This window comes from Lithobates pipiens, unplaced genomic scaffold (genome assembly GCF_037356315.1).
Source record: "Lithobates pipiens isolate NorthernLeopardFrog02 unplaced genomic scaffold, aLitPip1_a1.2 Scaffold_18, whole genome shotgun sequence".
NCBI classification, from domain to species: Eukaryota; Metazoa; Chordata; class Amphibia; order Anura; family Ranidae; genus Lithobates; species Lithobates pipiens.
This window is the reverse complement of record NW_027507758.1, coordinates 550237321-550258765: the sequence shown is the minus strand read 5'-3', so window position 1 is coordinate 550258765 and position 21445 is coordinate 550237321. Positions and strand designations below refer to the sequence as shown.

The following is a 21445-nucleotide window of genomic DNA, read 5'->3' as shown; positions in this document are numbered from 1 at the left end:
TTAGAGTGTGGCAGTGTCCACCACCTAAAGGTACAATATAACCCATACAGTTATTACTGTGGCTGTGTGTCCCGTGATGTACTCCAAGGAAAGGATTTTACAGGTAAGCTGTTATAAAAATCCTATTTTATTTTCTTACATCAGGGGACACAGAGCCATAGTAATAACTATGTGGTTATATATCGGCATATCAGGTGCTGGACACTGGCATGCCCCTTAAGGCGTGAACTTCCCCATATAACCCCTCCCATTACTGGGGGTCCTCAGTTTTTTCGCCAGTGTCTAAGGTGTTGGGCACGTGTAAGGTTGTGTGTACTGAGCTCCACGGGCAGTAATCCTTTGATGAGAGCCAGCCATCCTGACCGTATCCATTCTGATGTCTCCGTAATGGACTAAATGAATGGTACCCGGGCCTCGTCATCCGAAGACACGAGGTTTTGCTTGCGAATGCTTTTAAAGCTGGGCCCTGGGATCCAGTACTTTTTGGTAGTGAGGCCAATAAAAGTTTACTGGCAGGGTCTTCTCGCAGGTCCAGGATTGCATGATTACCTGAGTGTACCCCTGTTCCTGAAGGTTTCCTTTCAAGGTCTCGGAGCCTACCATGAAGGGCGAAGATTGTTTTTTTTTTTATCTCTGATAAAACCCTGTGGCGAGGAAAGGTAGGGGAGATTTTCTGCAAGGAATCTCTCCTTCCATGTATTGTGTTGCCATGTCATGTCTATGTGTCACCACTGGAGGCTGTATTGAGCACTAACCATTCTGATGCTGGAAACATCAGAAGCTTTCACTCTCCTCTCCGTTCAAGCCAGCTCAGGCCCACAGGTATGAAAGGGGGGTCTGATCGCTTCCTGGGCCCCCAGATTGGTGGTTTTTGACTCCTTGAATGCCAGCCAGCTGTCTTTTTTTCTTAAAAAAATCACGGCCATTTTATCTTCTAAAGCCCCGTACACACGAGAGGACTTATGTCCGACAGACTTCCGAAGGAGTTCCGTCGGAGTTCTGCTGGAATTCCGACGGAGTTCTGACAGACTTTTCGGCTGAGCGGACTTGGCCACACACGATCACACTAAACTCCGACGGATTCGAACGTGATGACGTACGACTGGATTCGAATAAGGAAGTTCATAGCCAGTAGCCAATAGCTGGCCTAGCGTCGGTTTTAGTCCGTCGGAGTAGCATACACACGAGCAAATTTTTCGAAGGGACCGGGTCCGGCGGAGTTCCTTCGGAAAAATTTGAAGCATGTTCCATATTCTAAAGTCCTTCGGACTTTGGCGAGTCAAAAGTCCGTTGCAGCCCACACACGATTGAATAGTCTGACGGACTCAGTCCGTCGGACTTTGGATGTTGAAAAGTCCGCTCGTGTGTACGCGGCATTAGGGTTCTAAGGGGTTAATGGTATACAACAAACTAAAAACCCTTCCAAAAGAATGTCTGTCTTCCTCCCCTGAGAGGTAAAAAGAAAAATACGGCTAGCCAGATGAACCGTCAAGGGTAGAACACTTCTGTTCTTGTGTATTTCATACAAACAGGTTTTTTCTTCTACCATTTAAAAGATTATTGCTATGGTGGCTCTCCATAGTAGGACTAAACATAGCGGATTCTCATCTAGTCCTCTGGGCCCTTTGTTGAGGTGCAGGAGGCTGGGGATCAGGTAGATCTTCCCAATTCCCAAATATTTAGAAGATACTTATTTTTCCTCTTCAGAGGATCCTAACAGGGACGAGTAGCCGCATAAGTCAGGTGTTTGTCTACTCCCTTACTTAACCCTTTTGGTGCCTGCAGCACAGACTCTTGAGGTATCTACCTCTAATAGGGTTCATTTGAACCTCCCCCACCTGGGGATGTTTTTCCTATTCATGCATAACTATGTATTTTGAATGGAAACATTTCTATGAAAGAAATGGGGGGGTTCCAGCTATTATTGCTGCAATCACCTCAGTGAGCAGTCTCTCACATATCCAGTGGATAATGCACTGATGTTAAAGGATCCAGCAAGTTGAGGTTGGATTTTCCTTTTAAAGACAAGATGGCTTTGCAGTTCTGGCTGCAATTGGAGTATCTCAGTCCATTAACCCTTTAACGTCTGCCCCACTATTTTGGTGGAGCACATTTTGAGTCATGCTAATGCATTGGAACATGGACTCCAAGGGGTTAGGGAACAGGTGTGAGATACCTGAAAGTTCTGCCTGATCAGCAGACCTGGCAAAGGGGCTGGTGTATTTGACGCACGGTGTCTCACAGATGCTATGAAGGACTCGATCGTTTAAGCCCTATGGCTTATACTTGGACTAGTGCATTTTTGCAGAGGTCCATGGCGGAAATATTAATCAGCCGAAGCACCAGGTGAAAACCCTTAGCCAGTCTGTGCCCCTTTCTGGGTTACGACTATTTAGAATGGACAAGTACATCCAAAAGGGGTAAAGCTCTCTTTACCAATAAAAGGAGGTTCAGACAGTTCTCCTTTTAATCATGCAGCCTCTCCTATGCCTTAGTTCCCAGGGGCAGCACCAGGATCTTGGGGGCAGAAAGCCCATAAAGCAGAATAAGCTAAGGCCTTCTCATGAAGGAGCACCCCCACTCGTTCGGGTGAGGGAAAGGGTCCTGCGATTCTCAAAGTCTGGCAGGATCAATGTTAAGAGCAGAGGGATTTCTGCAATTTCCTTCTCTAGGTTACATCTAGAGTCGGCTTTCGATCTGAGGGTCTGGGGTTCGGGTCCTGTTTGGGTGCTGCCTGTGGGGTGCTTGGGGCTGCTGATGCGGCAGTCTTTATGCAAGAGTGTCTGTCTCCTCAAAGAATTCGCCTAAGGTTCCAGAGAAAAAAAAAAGAGAAAGGAAAGAAGAGAAGTCTCTCTTTCTGGCCTCTGGATCAGCTGTTATCCCAGTCTGTGATATCAGAGATTCCCTTAGTGGGACGGGGTTTTTTTGGGGGGGGCAAGCCTTTTAAGGTCCCAGAGCCAAACAGAGAGGTAAGACCCATTCTAGATCTCAGAGATCTGAATCGGCACTTGAACATCCGATCCTTTCATAATTTGATCGGCTGTGTCCATCCTGCAAGGAGGGGAGTTGCATATCTCCATGTGCCAAAGTTTCCCGCTTACCAGCAATTTCTGCGGTTTGAAATATAAAATTATTTTTTCAATGATGGCACTGCCATCGGGCTTAGCCACAGCACTATGAGTGTTCTGAAAGATTCTGGCACCTCCTTTAGCCATGTTAAGGGTTCAAGTCATAATGGTCCTAGCCTATTAAAAGGATCTACTTTTAATAGATCATTCAGTCTCAGGTCTAAAACCAGATTCTGATCTCAGCTGTAGATATCTGAAATCTCTAGGTTGGATTCTCAGCCTAGGAAGATTCTCCTTAAAACCATCAAGGAGGTTACTTGGGGGCTGGTTATAGATACCATACAGAAGAGGGTATTCTTACCCCAGACATGAATCCGTTCCATTGTAGGACTAATACGACTTATCAGGATAAAGGAAAATTCCTTAATTTGGCTGCAGGAGATTTTTAGGGGAAATGGTGGCCTCCTTCAGGGGGCCGTCCCTTACATGCAGTTTTATTCAAAGACTGCTTCAAGACACCATCCTGTCGGTCTGGAATAAAGAGGTTTCGGGCCTTGTTTGTTTCCAGTATGCTTGGCTCCCAACATAGGTCAGAGCCTAAATTGGTGGTTGTTATCCAGCAGGAGGGAAAATCTTTATCCTACAAGGTGTTAACAACAGATGCTAGCCTTCCTTGGCTTTGGAGCAGCCCTGGAAGAAGATTTTGGGAAGATAGGCAAGGTCCTCTAACCTGGACCATCAACTTTGTTAGAAGTTTCAGGCAGTATATCTGGCCATAGAATCTTGGCGGTCAGATTACGGGACTGTCCTGACAGGATTCAGTTTGACAGAGCCACGGCAGTGGCTTACATCAGGGAGGCACGAGAAGTCGTTCAGCCCCCCCCCCCCCCCTAAAAAAAGAGGTGAATAATGTTCTAGCTTTGGCAGAACCACTCCTTGCCTATCGGCAATTTTAATATTTCAGGCGTACTACTTGAGACGCCAACAATTATTTCCGGGACAATGATCTCTTCATCCCGACATATTCCTGGCAATATGTCAGATTCAGTTAATTATTAATAAGGTCGACAACTTTATGTCAAACAAGGGGTCCGCTAGCAGGTGGAACAGACGCATTAGTCTGCCCAGGGGAGGATCCGTGATCACTGATCTATGCATTCCCTCCAGCTCTGCTACTTCCACTCCTCCTCCGCAGGATTAAGCAGGAACAGAAGGAGGTGATTCTGGTGGCCCCAGCCAGGTCCCAGAAGATCTTAATTTATCGAGATCATAAAGAGGGCAGTAGAAGTCCTTTTGGACTCTGCCATTATAGCCAGACCTTCTTGCACGAGGTCCGGTATTTCATCCTACTTTACGGACAAGGAGTTTAACAGGTTTGACTGTTGAATCCCACTCTATAAAAGTTTGTGGGTGATCTCCTTCAGTAGCGTCTACTTTGACTAATGCCAGGAAGCCGGCTTCCAGAATCGCTTACTATAGAATCTGGAAGGCATAGGTTTCTTGGTATGGATCCAGGGGTTGGCACCCCAGGAAGTATGTCAATAGGCAGGATTCTTGCATATGGGAACTGAAATGAAGCTGGCCTTGACTTTTGTCAAGAGCCAGATCCAGGCCGTGTCAATGTCTTTTCCTATGGCCTCTTGCTTCCCACTCTTGGTGCGTAGCTTATTCAGGGGGAAACGCGGTTTATCCCCCTATCAAGGCACCTTTAAATCCTTAGGATTTAAAATTGTTCTTTTCGGCTTTGCTGAATCAGCCGTTTGAACCTTACGAGCAATTCTCTTGGTTCTTTGATGAGAAAGATAATCTTTTTTGCTTGCCATTTCTTCTGCTAGAACAGTATTGGAACTAACGGCTCTGTCTTGTAAGAGCCATATTTCATCCTGAATTCTTACCCAAAGTTGTAACAGGTTTTCATTTAAACCAAGATATTATTCTTCCTTCTTTCTCCCCAGAAGCCTTAATCTGGGGAAGAGAAAGCACTACAGTCTCTTGATGTAGTAAGAGTGATCAGAATCTATTTAAAGGCAACCGCTCAGGTTCGCAAAACACAGGTTTTTTTTGTACTGCCAGAGGGTCCAAGATATGAACAAGCCGCGTCAAGAGACACTATTTTTCAAATGGGTTTGTCAAGTGATTGCTCGAGCTTCAGCTTAAAGAAGAAAATTCTTCCTTCTCATATTAAGAGCACACCCATCCAGGGCAATAAGTGCCTTTTGGATGGTGCATCATCAGGCCTCTATGGCTCAGATCTGTAAGACCACAACTTGGTCTTCGGTGCAGACTTATCCGATTTTATCAAATCGATATTAAGTCATGAGGATATTGCCTTTGGGCACAGCATACACTGCATGCTGCAGTATAAGTCCTCTGGCCTCATGTTTCCTTTATTCTGTCTCCCCCCTTCAGTTGCCATTGCTATGGGACATCCTACATAGTTATTATGTGCTCTGTGTCCCCTGATGTAAGAAAAGAAAATAGGATTTTTAAAACAGCTTACCTGTAAAATCCTTTCTTTGATGTACATCAGAGGACACAGTAGTGCCTCCCTTCTTCTTCTTATACACTTTTATTGCTTGGCTACAAAACTGAGGACTCCCAGTAATGGTAGGGGTTATATGGGGGAAGTTCACACCTTAAGGGGCGTGCCAGTGTCCAGCACCTGATATGCCGATATAACCGTAACCATAATATTACTATGGCCCCGTGTCCCCTGATGTACATCAAAGAAAAGGATTTTACAGGTAAGCTGTTTTAAAAATCCTATTTTTTAGGACTGATCACTTTATTAGTGTCATTGGTCCCCAAAAAAGTGTCAGTGTCCAATTTGTCCACCGCAGTATCGCAGTCCCTCTATGAATTGCTGATCGCCTCCATTACTAGTAGAAAAAAATAAAATAAAAATTCCACAAATATATCCAATAGTTTGTAGACTCTATAACTTTTGCTCAAACCAATCGATATACACTTATTGGGATTTTTTTTTTTTTTTTTTTTTTTACCAAAAATATGTAGCAGAATACATTTTGGTCTAAATTGATGAAGAAATTAGATTTAATTTTTTTTTTGTATATTTTTTTTATTGGGTATGTTGTACAGCAGAAAGTAAAAAATATTGTGTTTTTTTTTTTTTTTAATTGTCATTCTTTTTGTTTATACTGCAAAAAATAAAAATCTCAGTGGTGATCAAATGCCACCAAAAGAAAGCGCTATTTGTTGGTAAAAAGGATATACATTTTATTTGGGTACAGCATCACACGACTGTGCAATTGTCAGTTAAAATAACACGGTGCTGTATCGCACAAAATGGCCTGGTCGGAGGGGGGCGGTGTGGGTGTGAATCTTCTAGAGCTGAAGTTTAAAATAAAGTTAAAAGTTCACTTGAGAGAAGGGACGTTTTGCTAATATTTATGTCGCTGGCATATCAATTCCTGCTTTTTCTATTACAGACCCGAACCTTTGTATGCTGCTGTTAAGAAGAAACCAGCAATACCTACATATACCCCCACAGATGGTAAGGCACCCTAGTGGATGTATAATATAGTGCACATCCAAATCAAATCATTCAAAAACATACAAATAAAGTGCTACTGCAATATATGCTTTCATAAGTCCACCAAAAAGTGCATTTGCCAGATCTGAAGGTTTTTCTTTTCTGGTGCTTGTGTTGCTTATTCAGCATAACAATGCACTCACCGGATACCATTGAACCCCTTTGTTTACACCTAGGGTAGTCACAACATGCTAGTGATCACTGGTCCTCTTTCCATTCGCCACGGTTCACCAGTACTCCAGGCCCATAATATCATTAAAAATAAAGCAAGGAACCAAAGACCATAATATAGTGTAGTACCCTTTCTTTAATGCTTTCAATCTACATAAAATAATTGCACTTTACAAGTTTTGGTGCCCCCCTGGCACCCGGATGACTTGCCAATTTATGTTGATTAGGAGTGCCGCTGCTCCAGTCCGACCCGGAACCAGCGTGTGTTCCAATCTGCGGAGGTTGTGTCACTGGATGTCCCCGCTCCTATGTGTTTCGTCACTTCCTGGAGATCATCTGGAAGCACCATCAGGAAGTGCTTCCTAACCGTATACCCATGGCTAACATGTTTGACACAGTGGCAAAAACACACAGATGTAGCTATCTGAGCCTCAGATATGTGTTCAATCTGTTAAAAGTTTGGTTCACCCAAAACTCTAAATTTTAGTTTTTTTCTATATGTTGAAAAATTAAATCGTCTAACCGCTCCTTACACCTTTTGATGATTCTAGTGGTGGGATATCTTTGCTTGTATTCCCAAAGCCTGCACACTTTCCCTTCTTGGAGTTTAATTTAATTTAAACTGAGGAGAATGCAGCTGGAGTAGTGAGAACACTCAAAGTTGGTTGAGAGCATGCAGCCCTTTACTCTGGGTGAAAACAAAGCTATGAACTGGGGCAGAGAACTATGACAAGAAATAAAGGAAACCGGTTCTTCAGATTCCACCTGTAACTAAAACATCACTTCTAGTTTGAATTGTCTTTTACCTGGCCTTGAGTGGCCTTTGCTACAGTCAAACAGTCAAAAATTAAAGTGGAACTTTACTCATAAAAACTTGATGAAAAATTATATTCTTTAACAAGGAACAGACATGCCGCATGATTAAACTACCAAAATTAGTGTGTGCTGTAAATTACCGTATTTGTAGACGTATAACACGCACCTTCATTTTAGGAGGGAAGTTTCAAGAAAAAAAAAATCAAAATTTAAATAAAGAACTTTGAAGCAAAAAAAGGGTCATTGCCCATCTGCAGCCTCACCATTGCCCATCTGCAGCCTCACCATTGCCCATCTGCAGCCTCACCATTGCCCATCTGCAGCCTCACAATTGCCCATCAATGCAGCTTGATCAGTTCCCATCTGCAGCCTCACAATTGCCTATCAATGCCCATCTGCAGCCTCACAATTGCCCACCAATGCAGCTTGATCAATGCCCATTTGCAGCCTCACAATTGCCCATCAATGCCAATCTGCAGCCTTACAATTGCCTATTAATGCAGCTTGATCAGTGCACAACTGCAGCCTGATCAATGCCCATATGCAGCCTCACCATTGCCATGAATGCAGCTTGATCAATGTCCATCTGCAGCCTCACAGTCGCCCATTAAACCAGCTTGATCAATGCCCATCTGCAGCCTGATCAATGCCCATATGCAGCCTCACCAGTGCCATGAATGCAGCCTGATCAATGCCATCTGCAGCCTCACCTCAGATTACTGCTGTCTCGGAGGGGGGCGGAACGAGCTCCATCAGATTACATACAGCGAGACTCTCCTGTTTACTTAGCGGCCTCTTTAATAATGCCCTGCCTCCTGGACCAGCTTTTGTGATAGACAGAACACTGGTCCAATGCCGGCCCAGGAGACAGGACTTCCTATTAAAGAGGTCACTGAGTAAACAGGAGATTCTCACTGTATGTTATCTGACAACGCTTGTCCCGCCCCCCTTCCAGTTCCCTCCTAGGTAGCCCAAATTGTAGTATCGGCATATAACACGCACACAGTATTTGCACTCATTTTCAGGGTAAAAAGGTGCGTGTTATATGCCAATAAATACAGTACCCCCAGCATTTCTCCAGTTCCTTCTTGCTGGAGACTGCCATTTTGCTAAAGCCCAGAGCTTTTGAACAACAGTAAATCATAAAGTGGATCTAAACTCATTGATTTAACGGTTTTAAAAAAACCTGTTAAATTCTTGGAATGGTGGAATTGCTAACTGTCACATTTGCTGATGTCCTCAACCGAACTGTCAAACCATCAAATGGCTGGTGTTCTAACTGATCACACATGCAGCTTCATGGCAGTTGCAGAATAAAAAGGATCCTCTTCCTTGGCTTTAAAGGATAGGAGAGTTTATTTCTATCTTAAGGATGTCAGCAGATCGGCTTCTACAAACTTAGCAGTGCCTAAAAATGGAGGGCAACTGAGCTTGTGCAAAGCAGGGTGAGACGGTGTATTACTGCATTTTAAACAGTATAGACTCTTATTTTTTATGTAACTACACCAGTCTGAATGGATCTAGCAGGACTTAATTTTCTGACTAAAGTTCCACTTTAATGAGAAGCGTATGGAGGAATGTCTTAGACCAGCTTTCATTGAGGTCTCTAATCACTAGCCATTAACAGTATTAAAACACTTAGAAATAAAATTAAATTCCATAGCAAGGCCTGTTAGTCACTGATACATCTGCGTAAATCTCCTCTTTTGTACGCAGAGTATGTGGCGCTGTACCCATATTCCAGCACAGAATCCACCGACTTGACATTTAACGAGGGGGATATGATCCTGGTGACACAGAAGGATGGCGAGTGGTGGACAGGAACCATTGGTGACCGAAGTGGAATATTTCCATCAAACTATGTGCGCCCACGAGATCAGGAGGTAAATGCGTAGGAAAATGTAAACTAATTTCCTTCATACCCAATTTATTCTTGTGTATTAGGCGTTGTTACCCCCATAGTTTGCCTTTACCCTAAAATAACAGTTCATTGAAATTGCAGCCATCTGTTTTCTCTTTTGCTTTTGACCTCAACCACTTCACTTAAATTTATGCCTCTTTGCAGCAGAGAGACATTTTATTTCAAAGTTGTTGGAGAGGTGACTGGATCCCCCAGATTTTACAAGTATTATTTGAGGGAACATTTAGACTCAGGACGTCAGGAAACGTGAAATACTAAAAAAAACGTTTAAGGAAAGCTAATAGAATCATTGATTTTGTTATGAACAAATCTGAGGTTGTGTAAAGGCACATTTACCTTTTCCAATATTGTTGTAGTTCCTTTAAGTACTTTTTGTATGTATGTAACAGGTCTAGCTGCCCAGAGATGGTGGATCCCCGCCAGCTAAAGAAGCTGAAATCTAGACTAAATAAGCATCATCTGAATTTGCCTTTCTCAGCTGTTTTACCTCGGAGGAAACCTTCAAATATTTTTCAGGTCTTAAATATACATACAGTCCATGGTACATTAGCATGTGCAATAAGTTTTATAAACTTTTAAATATAAGAATATGGCATACTTAAAGTGTTTGACACCCAGGGCACCCAGAGATCACAAACTATTGTGCACTTCAAGGAACTCCTAGCATCCTTGGAAGGATCCCTAGGATTTCATGGAAGCCTGAATGAGAAAGGTTGGTCTAAATAAAGAGGCGTGTGTATTCTTTGTCTCCTTTATCTATTTCTCCCAGATCTGGACACTACTCAATCACTAAACAACTCTTGTATTTTTACTCTGTGCAGGAGTTTGCTATAATGCAGACCAGTCTCTGCTGCTCTCCCTCCTTGTGCAGGTTGGCGGGTCTTGTGTTAACCCACTTCTGTATGTTTCAGGTCTCTAGTTGAAATAAGTAAGTCGGGTACCCATTTGGTGGCCCATGGGCACCTTGTATATTGCCCATGTCATGTCCTAATATATGTACATAATTGAAAAACGAAAAAATCATGGACTTTTTAGGCATATATGTATAAAATTAACAAATTTATTGATTGACATTAAAATAATTTGTATACAATATAACAATTGAATAAAGAGATTCTTTCTGTTAAAAATATAGTTGGTCGCTGACTAAATGCAAATCCCTTAGAGAATAATATAGCCTATATGAAACCTTGTGCATAGTAAATATACACCAAAATTCACATATCCTCCAGATATTGGGGTTTTGCTTGTCCTCGATTGACCTCATGAGTTTGGCTCTACATGTTTCGCGAGCTGGTGGCTTCTTCAGGAGCTTTAACGATTTGCAATTAGAATTTTGGGGTCACAGCGCTCACCCCCAAAGCCTGGTGGGGGGCCTCCCAGCACGGCTGCAATAGGCTCACTTGTCAAAATGTGAGGACACACAAATATACTTGGGTTTTGAATGCTGCATGCTTCCACTTGTATTCGGGTATTGATGTTTCCTGAGGGCCAGAAAGCCTTGATCTTAGGTTTATACCTGTGTATGAATAATACAACTGTTAAGATAAATGTAAAGCCCCAAGGCAGGAATTTCATCCACAAGTTTTCAAGTGGAACCACAGTCCATATTGCAGATGCCTGTCCTAAATGTGCCTCTTCACACTGGCCGCCAGCCTCCAATGCACTGGGGGGAGAGAGAAGAGAGGGGACAGCCGTCTCTGTCAGAGTGCCTGTATACAAATAATTTTACTGTAGATGAATACATTTTGTTAATTTTATACATTTATTTTTATTTTTTGTTTTTTAATTATGTTCTTCAGGCCTCTAGTCTGTGGAGCTGCTGGGTTCCTCCCACAGGCTATGTACAGCACAGCGATGGTGTCACTATTACAATTACACAAGCAGATTAGGATACTTGTGTTTATCGATGAATGCATTTAAATGAAGGTTTTTGTGCCTGGAGCTTAGCTCAAAACTGGAATGTCAATTCAAAATGTCTACAGATATGCCTCCTATACCTGTTCTTGGTAGATAAAAATACCCTGCATTGACAGCTTGTAGCAATCGTGCTGTTTTCCCTCCCTTTGTAATCATATGTCTTCTTTATTCACCCGTAGGGTTCAAGCAGTGTTGGAAAAACTGGGACATTAACCAAAAAGCCCGGTAAGTATATGTATGAAGCATTTATTACGGTTTGTTTAATAAAGCTGCTTTGATGCGCACAGAATGCACACTGATACTCCTTTCATTTTAACATATGGGTGTGTTTTTTCATGTTGTACCTCAATAGTCAGTCCGTAGACATTGTCCCTCTCTATTGCAGAGATTGCTCAGGTCACCACCGCTTATGCTGCAACAGGAACAGAACAGCTTAGTCTGGCTCCAGGGCAGCTGATACTTATATTAAAGAAGAATGCATCTGGATGGTGGCAAGGGGAATTGCAGGTATGTAATTTATAGGGTGTATTCGGGATACTTCTTTATTTACAAGGAACCTTTCCCGTTTTAAACTAATGTGAAGTTGCAGCCTAAATGCAAGGCATGTTCTATCAGCTTCTTACACACAAGTTCTGTACCCAGGGAAACCATAAACCGTGGTGTTCTACTATGCAAACTTCAAGCTCTTCCACAGTAGTCATGGGCTGACCTGCCACCTCCTGCTCCTTTTTATTAGATTGTCAGGTGATAGACACTGTTATTGTCCAGTATGGAGATGCAGGAGTAGGGATGGGGCTGACCTATACATTTTTGGCAAAAGTTAAGGTTTGCATGCAAATGCCCAAGGTTATTAGTTTTTGAGGACACAAATATAAACTTTTCGCCTACTTTAGCGTGTTTCTTGATATAGCCCAGCTACGGTTAAAGCTAATTTTCTTTTCTACTTGTTATTTCTTTTTCTCACGTGGTTTATGGTGCCATTGGCTCTATATAGGTATGTGTGAGCCCTTATGTCAAAGGATTTTATAACTGGAATTGTAAACAGATTTTACTACTGATTGATTCTGTTGTACCACTCTTATATTTTCAATAAAACCTTTTCTTAAAAAAAAAAAAAAAAAAAGAAATAAACTTGGTACAGAAACCCTTAGATGTCTTATTTTGCGTATAGACTGCTACTTTGTTATTTTGGAAAAGCAGAGAACTTTTTGTCTGATTGCCACCTGTGATTCTGTTATAGAAAGCATGGTCTTCTCAGCAGACATGCACCACATCTCCATAAACAACTACATTTATATCTTTCATCTGTACAGCCATCTTTTTCTCTAATTTCAGATGCAGATTCTCTTCATCTGAAGGCTCTCACTGAGGCCTAAAGATTGGATTTATCAGGATTTTATTGTTCATGTCCCTGTTGAGGCAGGGCTGTCTTAATATCCTCATGGTCCCCTGTGCAAAATAATGCATTGGGGCCCCTACCAGCCTGCCCCAATTCACACACCTGCTTTCAAGAATTAAAGTATAAATAGCTGATAGAATTAAATATATATTATTATTAGTAGTACTTTCAGTAAAAGGGGGGGGGAGTTGATGAGGGCACAAGACTGGGATCAGGACAGCACAGTACAGGTTCCGGGTTGCTGCATGGGACATGCATTCTGGGACAACTTAGTAAAACAAATTGACTGTCCCGTAAAATCCGGGACAGTTGGAAATCTGGTATAATGCAATTACGGTGGGGCCCCCATATATTTGGGGCCCCTGGGCAGTGCCCATGCATTAAGATGGCCCTGTTTTGAGGAGATTCCCCTCAGTTGCTGTCTTGCTGCCACCCAGTTAATTTATATGATTTCAGTAGACCTCTTTTTAAACTACAACTTGCTTTTTCTATTAATTGTTCTTTACCATCTGTATCTACAGTCTTCAGCAATCAGCTTTATTGCAAATTGCCTACCTAATGTGTTTTTGTAATGGATGCAATCTGTACAGGCACGAGGGAAGAAACGGCAGAAGGGCTGGTTCCCGGCTACCCATGTCAAGCTACTAGGACCAAGCAATGACAAGGCAGCTCCCGCTTTCAACCCAGGTAGGAATTTGCTTGCTGATAGCAAAATATATACATAGCTCACTGTACCCAATAGTTTGGTGTGTTAGACGGCTGCACCAAAAACACTGAAAATATTTATTGAGATTGTTGCATACTGTTGATGGGAAAATTATATATTTTATATTTACTTATTATTGTTGGTTCATATTGTGGCTCACTAATGAATTCTAAGCCTCCTAATCTTGGTCAAGGAGCCATATAAGATCATATGTATTGTTTTACCTTACTGATGTAAAGCTTGAGGAATGCAGGATGACCAAGTCCACTATCCCCCTTAAAAGGTGATATCACTGCCCAAACAACTTTGGTAATTTACTTACAAACTAGTCTGTATCTACCACAGCACAAACTAGAATGAGTTTGTCTCATATCAGAGCTTGGAACCATGCAAGCGTCTGATCGGATCCCCTGGCCATATTGCTTAACAGCAAACGGGACCCATGGCGGAAACTACATCTTTAGTTAAGTATTCTTGTTATATTTTCTAATATCTGTATCTGTCATTACTTTTAATAAACGTTATACTTTAAGTAATACTATAAGTATTTGATGTCTCTTTGCATATATTGAACAAAACCCTAAAAGAAATTAAACTATCACGTGACCATGATACAACTGTTTGATAAAATGCCAATATACACGGTTTATCTGCAGAGGAAAGTCATCTTTGAATGCCCTTGCCAGTAATTGGCCTAATGTTTTCTTTTAAAGAGTAATACACCATTTCTTAAAAAAACTGAACACCTTCTCCTCCAGTCCCTGCTACACTTATCTGCTGTGTTGATAATCTTCTGCCATCCACATCTGCTGATGTAGTAATCCATAAACCTTTAAACTCTGTACACAGCTCTGGAGGCTCTGTAGCAGTATTACGCATGCATTTGGTAGTCGTTATTGGTTAGCGCATCACATGACGGCATTGACCAACAAGAACCTATTCTGCATCCAAAGTAAGATGAGACTTTCATTGGTTAGCATTGTATTGTGACTGTGCTAAATGATGACTGCTAGCTGTTGCCAGCACTATTCTGCTACACAGCCTCTGGAGCTGTGTCGAGAGTTTAAAAGTGTATTGGTACACTAGTAAAGGTGGACAGCAGAAGTTTATTGGCATAGCAAATAAGTGTAGTGGGGACCAGGGGAGCAGTTGGTTGTTAATTTCTAAATTGTTGTTGTAAAGGTGAAATTACACTTTAAAGCGGAGTTCCACCCAAAAGTGGAACTTCCGCTCATTTGTCTCCTCCCCACAATTTGCACCTTTTGGGGGGGAGGGGGGACAGGATACCTGTCTTTGACAGGCATCCTGTTCCCACTTCCGGGAGTCCACGCGCGGCTCATGACTTCACCGCGAGGTGCAGTAGGGTTCCCTTACCCGCAATTGCGGTGGCTGCACCCGACAGCTGATGGAAACATCCGCTGCGGTGCTGACATCGCTAGACTCCAGGACAAGTAAGTGTCCTATTATTAAAAGCCAGCAGCTGCAGTATGTGGAGCTGCTGGCTTTTAATTTTTATTTTTTGGGCGGACCTCCACTTTAAAGCTGAAGTTTAGTGTCATTTTATTTTTTAAATCGGTACCATGGACAGTACTTAGAGTAAATAAAATGTGTTTGGTGCTCAAAAGTCACACAGTACAGCTACAGTGAATAGAGACATTAAGCTTGTTGCATTGGTAAATGGGCTATTGATGGTGTCCTATGATATTGTAAATATTGATATTTTATATTGCCAGTGTAGATGTTGGTTCGATTAGCGGAGTTCTTTAAAGATGACCTACATATTGCAAACATCCTCGGTTTTGTTAACGGGCATGAGAAGTGAGTTAACTTTTCTTTCCTCTCTAGTGTGCCAGGTCATAGCAATGTATGAATATGTCGCCAATAATGAGGATGAACTGAACTTCGGCAAAGGGCAGCTCATCAATGTCATTAACAAAGACGATGCAGACTGGTGGCAAGGAGAAATCAATGGGGTCACCGGGCTATTTCCATCCAACTACGTCAAGATGACAACTGAATGTGACCCCAGCCAGCAGTGTGAGTACCTCTTCTTCTATTGTCTTATTATCTTCCTGTACTTACGCTGTTATCATTTTAAGCAGAAAGAGTTCATAGAAAAACTTTCCTGGTTTTCTCCAGCAGAGAAGCTTTTAGCTGCTTTTAGCACAGTACCGCAGCACAAAGGTGTAAACCCAGCCTTTGATATAGCAGCGCACGCACAGTTGTTATGCGGGAATGGTCACGTTGCAGTGCTAGATTCCAACTTCCCACAATGATGTAATGTATTGTAATTAATTTATTTTTTTCATTTTGGAGCATGTGCAGTCTTAGTCACTCTATTTTCCGGACGAATACTGTACTGATTTCAACTAAAATCGTGTGTTTTGTTCTCGTATGAGAAGATTTTTTTGTGCTTGTCCCTTCGGATAATTTTGCATAAACTGTCATGATCGGCTCTTAAAAACTGTGTACTAATGATCAAGTTGTCAGATGATTGCTCTGAAAGCTGTATTTTTCACCTGATTTGCTCAACCTGTGTACTAGGCATAAGGCCATTGATGCATTCCTAGTAAGTTTTGCTGGTAGGTTTCTGAGACACAGATGAAGTCCTGTTATAATGCCGGTGTTTATATGGCTGATAAATGGTACTTACCTGGAAGTTTTTGAGGTTAATTGGGAATATGCTATTATTTGCCTTTGTCAGTTATTCATGTGCCTCAGTGGGTTTTCATTTTTCAAATATATTGATGGTGTTAGGAATCTGCCTTTCCCAGTGAACACACACGGAGGTCTATGATAAACTAGTGATAGGGAAAGCAATTTCTGCTCATGATGAACAGTTTTAAAAGTTTATTAAGAAGAGAAAAGTTACAAATTAAAGAGGAAGTAAACCCTGATGTGATAACTTCCTCTTTGATTCCCTGCAAAGGTAAAGCATAATGGACTACTATGCTTCGCATAGTAGTCCATTATGTGTCACTTACCTGACACAGGAGCCAGCAAAGTCACCGCTGTCCCCTGTAGTCCGGAGCATCCATCTTCTCGTGGGTCTCGCTGCTCCGCCGCTGTCATTCGACGAAGCCGCGGTGACGTCACTCCCGCGCATGCGCATGGGAGCTGCCACATGCGGCATATCTCCTTTGACAGCGGCGCGCCGATGTCTATGGCGCATGCGCCGTAAACAGCGGTGCCTGTGTTTTGACAAATATCTCCTAAACCATGTAGGTTTAGGAGATATTTCTTGGACCTACAGGTAAGCCTTAATCTAGGCTTACCTGTAGGTCAAAGTGGTTTATAAGGGTTTACAACCACTTTCAAAGTAATGATTATAAAGTAGAGAGATGGACCTGACCGCTGAGGTCTGACATACCTAATGCGACAGGACCTAGCGCCTTCACCACGAAGCCAATTTTGACAATCCAGTCTTGGGCAGCCACCACGTAGGACCTCTAAAAACATCTTACAGGTTTAAGAATTTGCTGCAGATCAACAAATACAAGAAACCTTAATTTCTGTTATCAGCTTGACCAAAAGCGCTATAGAATGTTAGGAGATTGGATTGTCTCTGTACAAAATTGCATAACAAGATCTTCCAAGTACAATCTAACATATTGCAAGGACTCTCCTAATAACATCTTGCTGCAAACTAATACCTCTAAAGCAGTGGTCATCAACCCTGTCCTCAGGGCCCACTAACAGGCCAGGTTTGCAAGATAACTGAAATACATCACAGGTGATATCATTTGCTGCTCAGTGACTGCAGTATTCTAGTCTGCATCTCTCCAAGGTAATGCATATAACCTGGCCTGTTAGTGGGCCCTGAGGACAGGGTTGATGGCCACTGGTTGAAAGAACCTAACATTAGCATATTAACATTTGGGCGGATCTTCACTGCATCTGAGCACCAGTAACATGTCTCCATGCTTTATTTTGTTGAGAAATCACATCTTAGGTAAGGGCAAGCAATTCATGTAGCTTTCACTTTCTGGAATCATCCGCCCTTAGCTCAAGCATGCATACAGGGAGGGCGTGCTTAGCTGAGAAAAACTTCCTCCTCCTCACCTCCCCTACTGAAGACTCTTGGGCTGTATGACATAATTTGCCTAGGCAAGAAACCAGGAAGTAACTGAGGAAATGTAAAAAAAAAAAAAAATTTAAACTAGTTAATCTGATATACTAATGCTAGCAGCATGATGATTAAAAATAACCAATGTTGATTTGGGGAGTTAAGTTCCACTTTAAATGACATTTCATTAACATTTATTATAAAACATGTTATAATTCTTTCTCATTAGTACCAATGGAAATCCTACATGCTCAGTGGATTTTCTACTTTTTTGTTCTGCTCATGTGAGAAGTTCAATAGCTGTTCACCTCTTGTTTATTGTTAAATATGAACAGCTACTGAACCTAGGTGAGTAAGGAAAGGTATAACAAAAAAAAATGTCAGTGATCCTAATGAGAGAGGCACCCATAATCATATCTGTTTAGGAAAGATAGTTGTCTGGTTTAACCGCTTCAGCCCCGGAAGGTTTGGCTGCTGAATGACCATGCCGTTTTTTGCTATTCCACACTGCATTGTTTAACTGACAATTGTGCGGTCGTGCGACGTAGCACCTTAACAAAAATGTCCTTTTTTTCTCACAAATAGAGCTTTCTTTTGGTGGCATTTGATCATCTCTGCAATTTTTTTTTTTTTTTTTGTGCTATAAAACAAAAAAAGCGTCAATTTTGAAAACCACGCAATATTTTGTGCTTTTTTCTATAATAAATATCCCCCCTCCCCACTTTTTTTTTTTTTAAGCTATTTTTTCCTCAGTTTAGGCCGATATATATTTTTCTACATAGTTTTGGAAATAAAAATCGCAATAAGCATTAATTGATTGTTTTTTGCGAAAGTTATAGCGTCTACAAAATAGGGGATAGATTTATAGCATTTTTATTATTATTATTTTTTTTCTTTTACTAGTAATGGTGGCTATCTGTGATTTTTATGGTGACTGTGACATTATGGCAGACACATCGGACAATTTTGACACATTTATACCACGATCAGTGCTATAAAAATGCAATGATTACTGTAAAAAAATGTCACTCGCAGTGAAGGGGTTGTCACTAGGGGGTGATCAATGGGTTAATTGTGTTCCCTGCTACGTGTTCTAACTGAAGGGGGGGTGGGACTTGCTAGGAGAAGAGATTGTATAAACACACAATCTGTCTCTTCTCCCCTCAGAGAACCGAGATCTGTGTGTTTACCCACACAGATCCCAGTTCTCGATGTGTCACGAGCAGTCGCGGGAGCCCGGCGGTCATTGCGACCGCTGGGCACTCGCATCGACTCCAGGGGCAAGCAGAGGGCACACGCGCGTCCCTAGTGGCCACAATAAGAAGAGACGTAACATAACGACGTTTCGCGTAGCCGAGCCATTCTGCCGCAGCTGGTCGACAAGTGGTTAATGAACATCAGAATTCTTTCTGTGTCCCCATGTAATTGCTTAGAGCGCCGCTCCAAGTGCCCATCAATTTTCTCTGTTTATCCACTGCACTCAGGTGCCGACATCTATGAAACTCATCTAAACCTGCTGTGTTTAGATTTGATCTGAAGGCATTGCACTCCTAACAGCTCAATTAGGCTCCGTTCACACCTGAGCCCTTTTCAGTTCGAAAAACGCTCATCTATGAAATTCCAAAACGTCCAACAAGCAAAACCACATTTGTTTCAATGTCCCCTGTTCACATATGAGTGTTTTTTCATCTGAAACACCTGAAGCTCATAGAAGTACATGAGCTTCTTTTGTGGCAAATTACATGCTTTTCTGGCCCCATAGACTTCCTGACTTGAGCAGAAAAATGCTTGTAAAATGCTCAAATAGCAGCTCTCCACCCCTAATTTCTCCCCCCCCCCCCCCCCCCCCCAGTGCTTTCTATTGGCTCAACAAAAATGCCTAAAGCTGTGAACTGCTTGTATTACACCTCTAAAAAGCTGCAAAAATAGCTTAAACCCCAGTAAATTGATACGCTCAGGTGTGAGCCTAAGAGTGTAAAGTGGCTTCAGCCTAGGCTCCCCCCAGACCATGCCACTAACGCATTTCACCTTACCCACAGGGCTTAGTCATTGACTGATTTATCCTCTATTACTAATCTCTTTAGGCAGAGTGAAATGCATCCAAGGGCATGGCGTGGGAGGAGCCTAGACTGAGGCCACTTTACACTCTAGCTGGTCTGTTAGGAGTGTGCCACCTTCGGATCATATCTTATCAAAATGCTTTATTTTACCAAGCATTGGCACCTCTTCAGTTCAGGGTAATACACTGATGTTTTCCAATCCTCAGTTGTGCTGCCTCACTCAGGTATGTGAGACCCATCCTCGTTTCTTTTTCCAGTGGACACTCCAAATTACCCCAGGGGCTCTTAACTAAGGATCCACGTGCAGAGCCCGCCAGGAAGTTGGTGCAGCACTGCGCTAATCACAGGGAGTGAGACATTGCCCGATCTCTGCAGCCGCGCATCGGGGCAATGTCTCACTGCCTGTGATTAGCGCAGCGCTTCGCCAACTTCCTGGCGGGCTCTGCATGTGGAGTATGGGGACACGTCCTGAGCTCATCCTTACTCTTAGCTAGTCTAAATCAGATTTTTAATGAATTTCAACTTTCTGAATGCCAGCTGAACATTACCGGGCTTGCAGTTCATGCGGATGAGGGGAATATTTAGGCGAGGCTCAGTAGGAACAATACTAATCTGTTCATAAATGGGAAGTGGGCCGGGGCAACAATGCCGAATTGATATTTCTGGAAAGGTTTTTGCAGGAGTGAGCAGATCACAAGGCAGGTGCAGTACTTGGTAAATCTTTTTGCCAGGTAAAAGTTTCTATATTTGTGTTTTAGTTGTCTGTTACCTAGAATTGTCCTTTTTATTAAATCAGCCATCTAAGTGTTAAAATTGTGTATGCTTGTGTTTGACTTTTAGGCCTCCTGCACGCTGGATGTTTTTGCAGCTTGTTCTAGGGGTGTCTGGTGTGTTTTTTTTTTTTTTCCTGCCTCTAGACTCCCCTGCCATGTTATCCTAGGTGTCCATGCACACATAGACTTTTAGTGGCATTTAGAGGCAGCAAAAAAAAAATAAACCCCACTGCCAGTGCGTCCAGGAGCAGCAGAGTTTGGGCAGGATGAAAACACTTGACGCTGCTAAACACTCAGCGTATTTAACATTTGAGCATTAATTCATTCTTTATGCTGGCCAATCAAATGAATTAACACCCTTGTTAATTCAAGGGTGAAGCCTGTAAAAGCTTTAGACACCTTCAACACACAAGCATCAGACATTTTTTCAGCAAAAATGCTGCTGGCTTCCAGGAGAGTTAAATATATGTCCTCTGTGCATGATGCCTAAAGCATACTATAACGTGATCCCTACTCAGTGGAAGCAGCCATCTTGGGGAGAGAAACAATAATTCAGTCTTCCTATTTGCTAGCAGGGATGAGCTTAGGCATGTTCGGATCTTAGCCCGAACCCATCTGAGCTATCCTTCCAGGAAGCGGTCACTGCGCACCACCAATAAAAACCAACCGAGGCCTTCCCCACCCCAAATACACACCCCCTTATATACATGTGGCTGTGGGGCAAGGAATGTCTCTGCCACTTATGGTTGGTGGTATGCGCAATGGCAGCTTCCAGGCAGGATTGGCCAGTTAAGACTGGGATCCAAACATGCCTGAGCTCATCCCGATTTGCTAGGAACTAATGACCTTGTTACATACAAATGTTAAATTCATTCACATGGGAGTTATTTACGAAAGGCAAATCCACTTTTCACTACAAGTGCAAAGTGCACTGAAAGTGCACTTGGAAGTGCTGTCACTGTAAATTGGAGGGGTAGATCTGAAATGTGGGG

The 21445-nt window shown here is 42.4% G+C and overlaps 1 protein-coding gene across 6 annotated transcripts in view; it reads left to right on the top strand.

The window, feature by feature from the left end:
• Positions 1–21445, top strand: part of ITSN2 (intersectin 2) — a 250355-nt gene that overhangs the window by 162522 nt on the left and 66388 nt on the right. For all 6 annotated transcript variants that reach the window (XM_077488889.1, XM_077488887.1, XM_077488886.1 and 3 more), the window contains 6 exons: positions 6518–6582; positions 9325–9491; positions 11629–11674; positions 11835–11956; positions 13439–13535; positions 15400–15591. In XM_077488889.1, coding sequence (XP_077345015.1) covers positions 6518–6582; positions 9325–9491; positions 11629–11674; positions 11835–11956; positions 13439–13535; positions 15400–15591 — 689 coding nt within the window. The remainder of the gene's footprint in view (positions 1–6517; positions 6583–9324; positions 9492–11628; positions 11675–11834; positions 11957–13438; positions 13536–15399; positions 15592–21445) is intronic.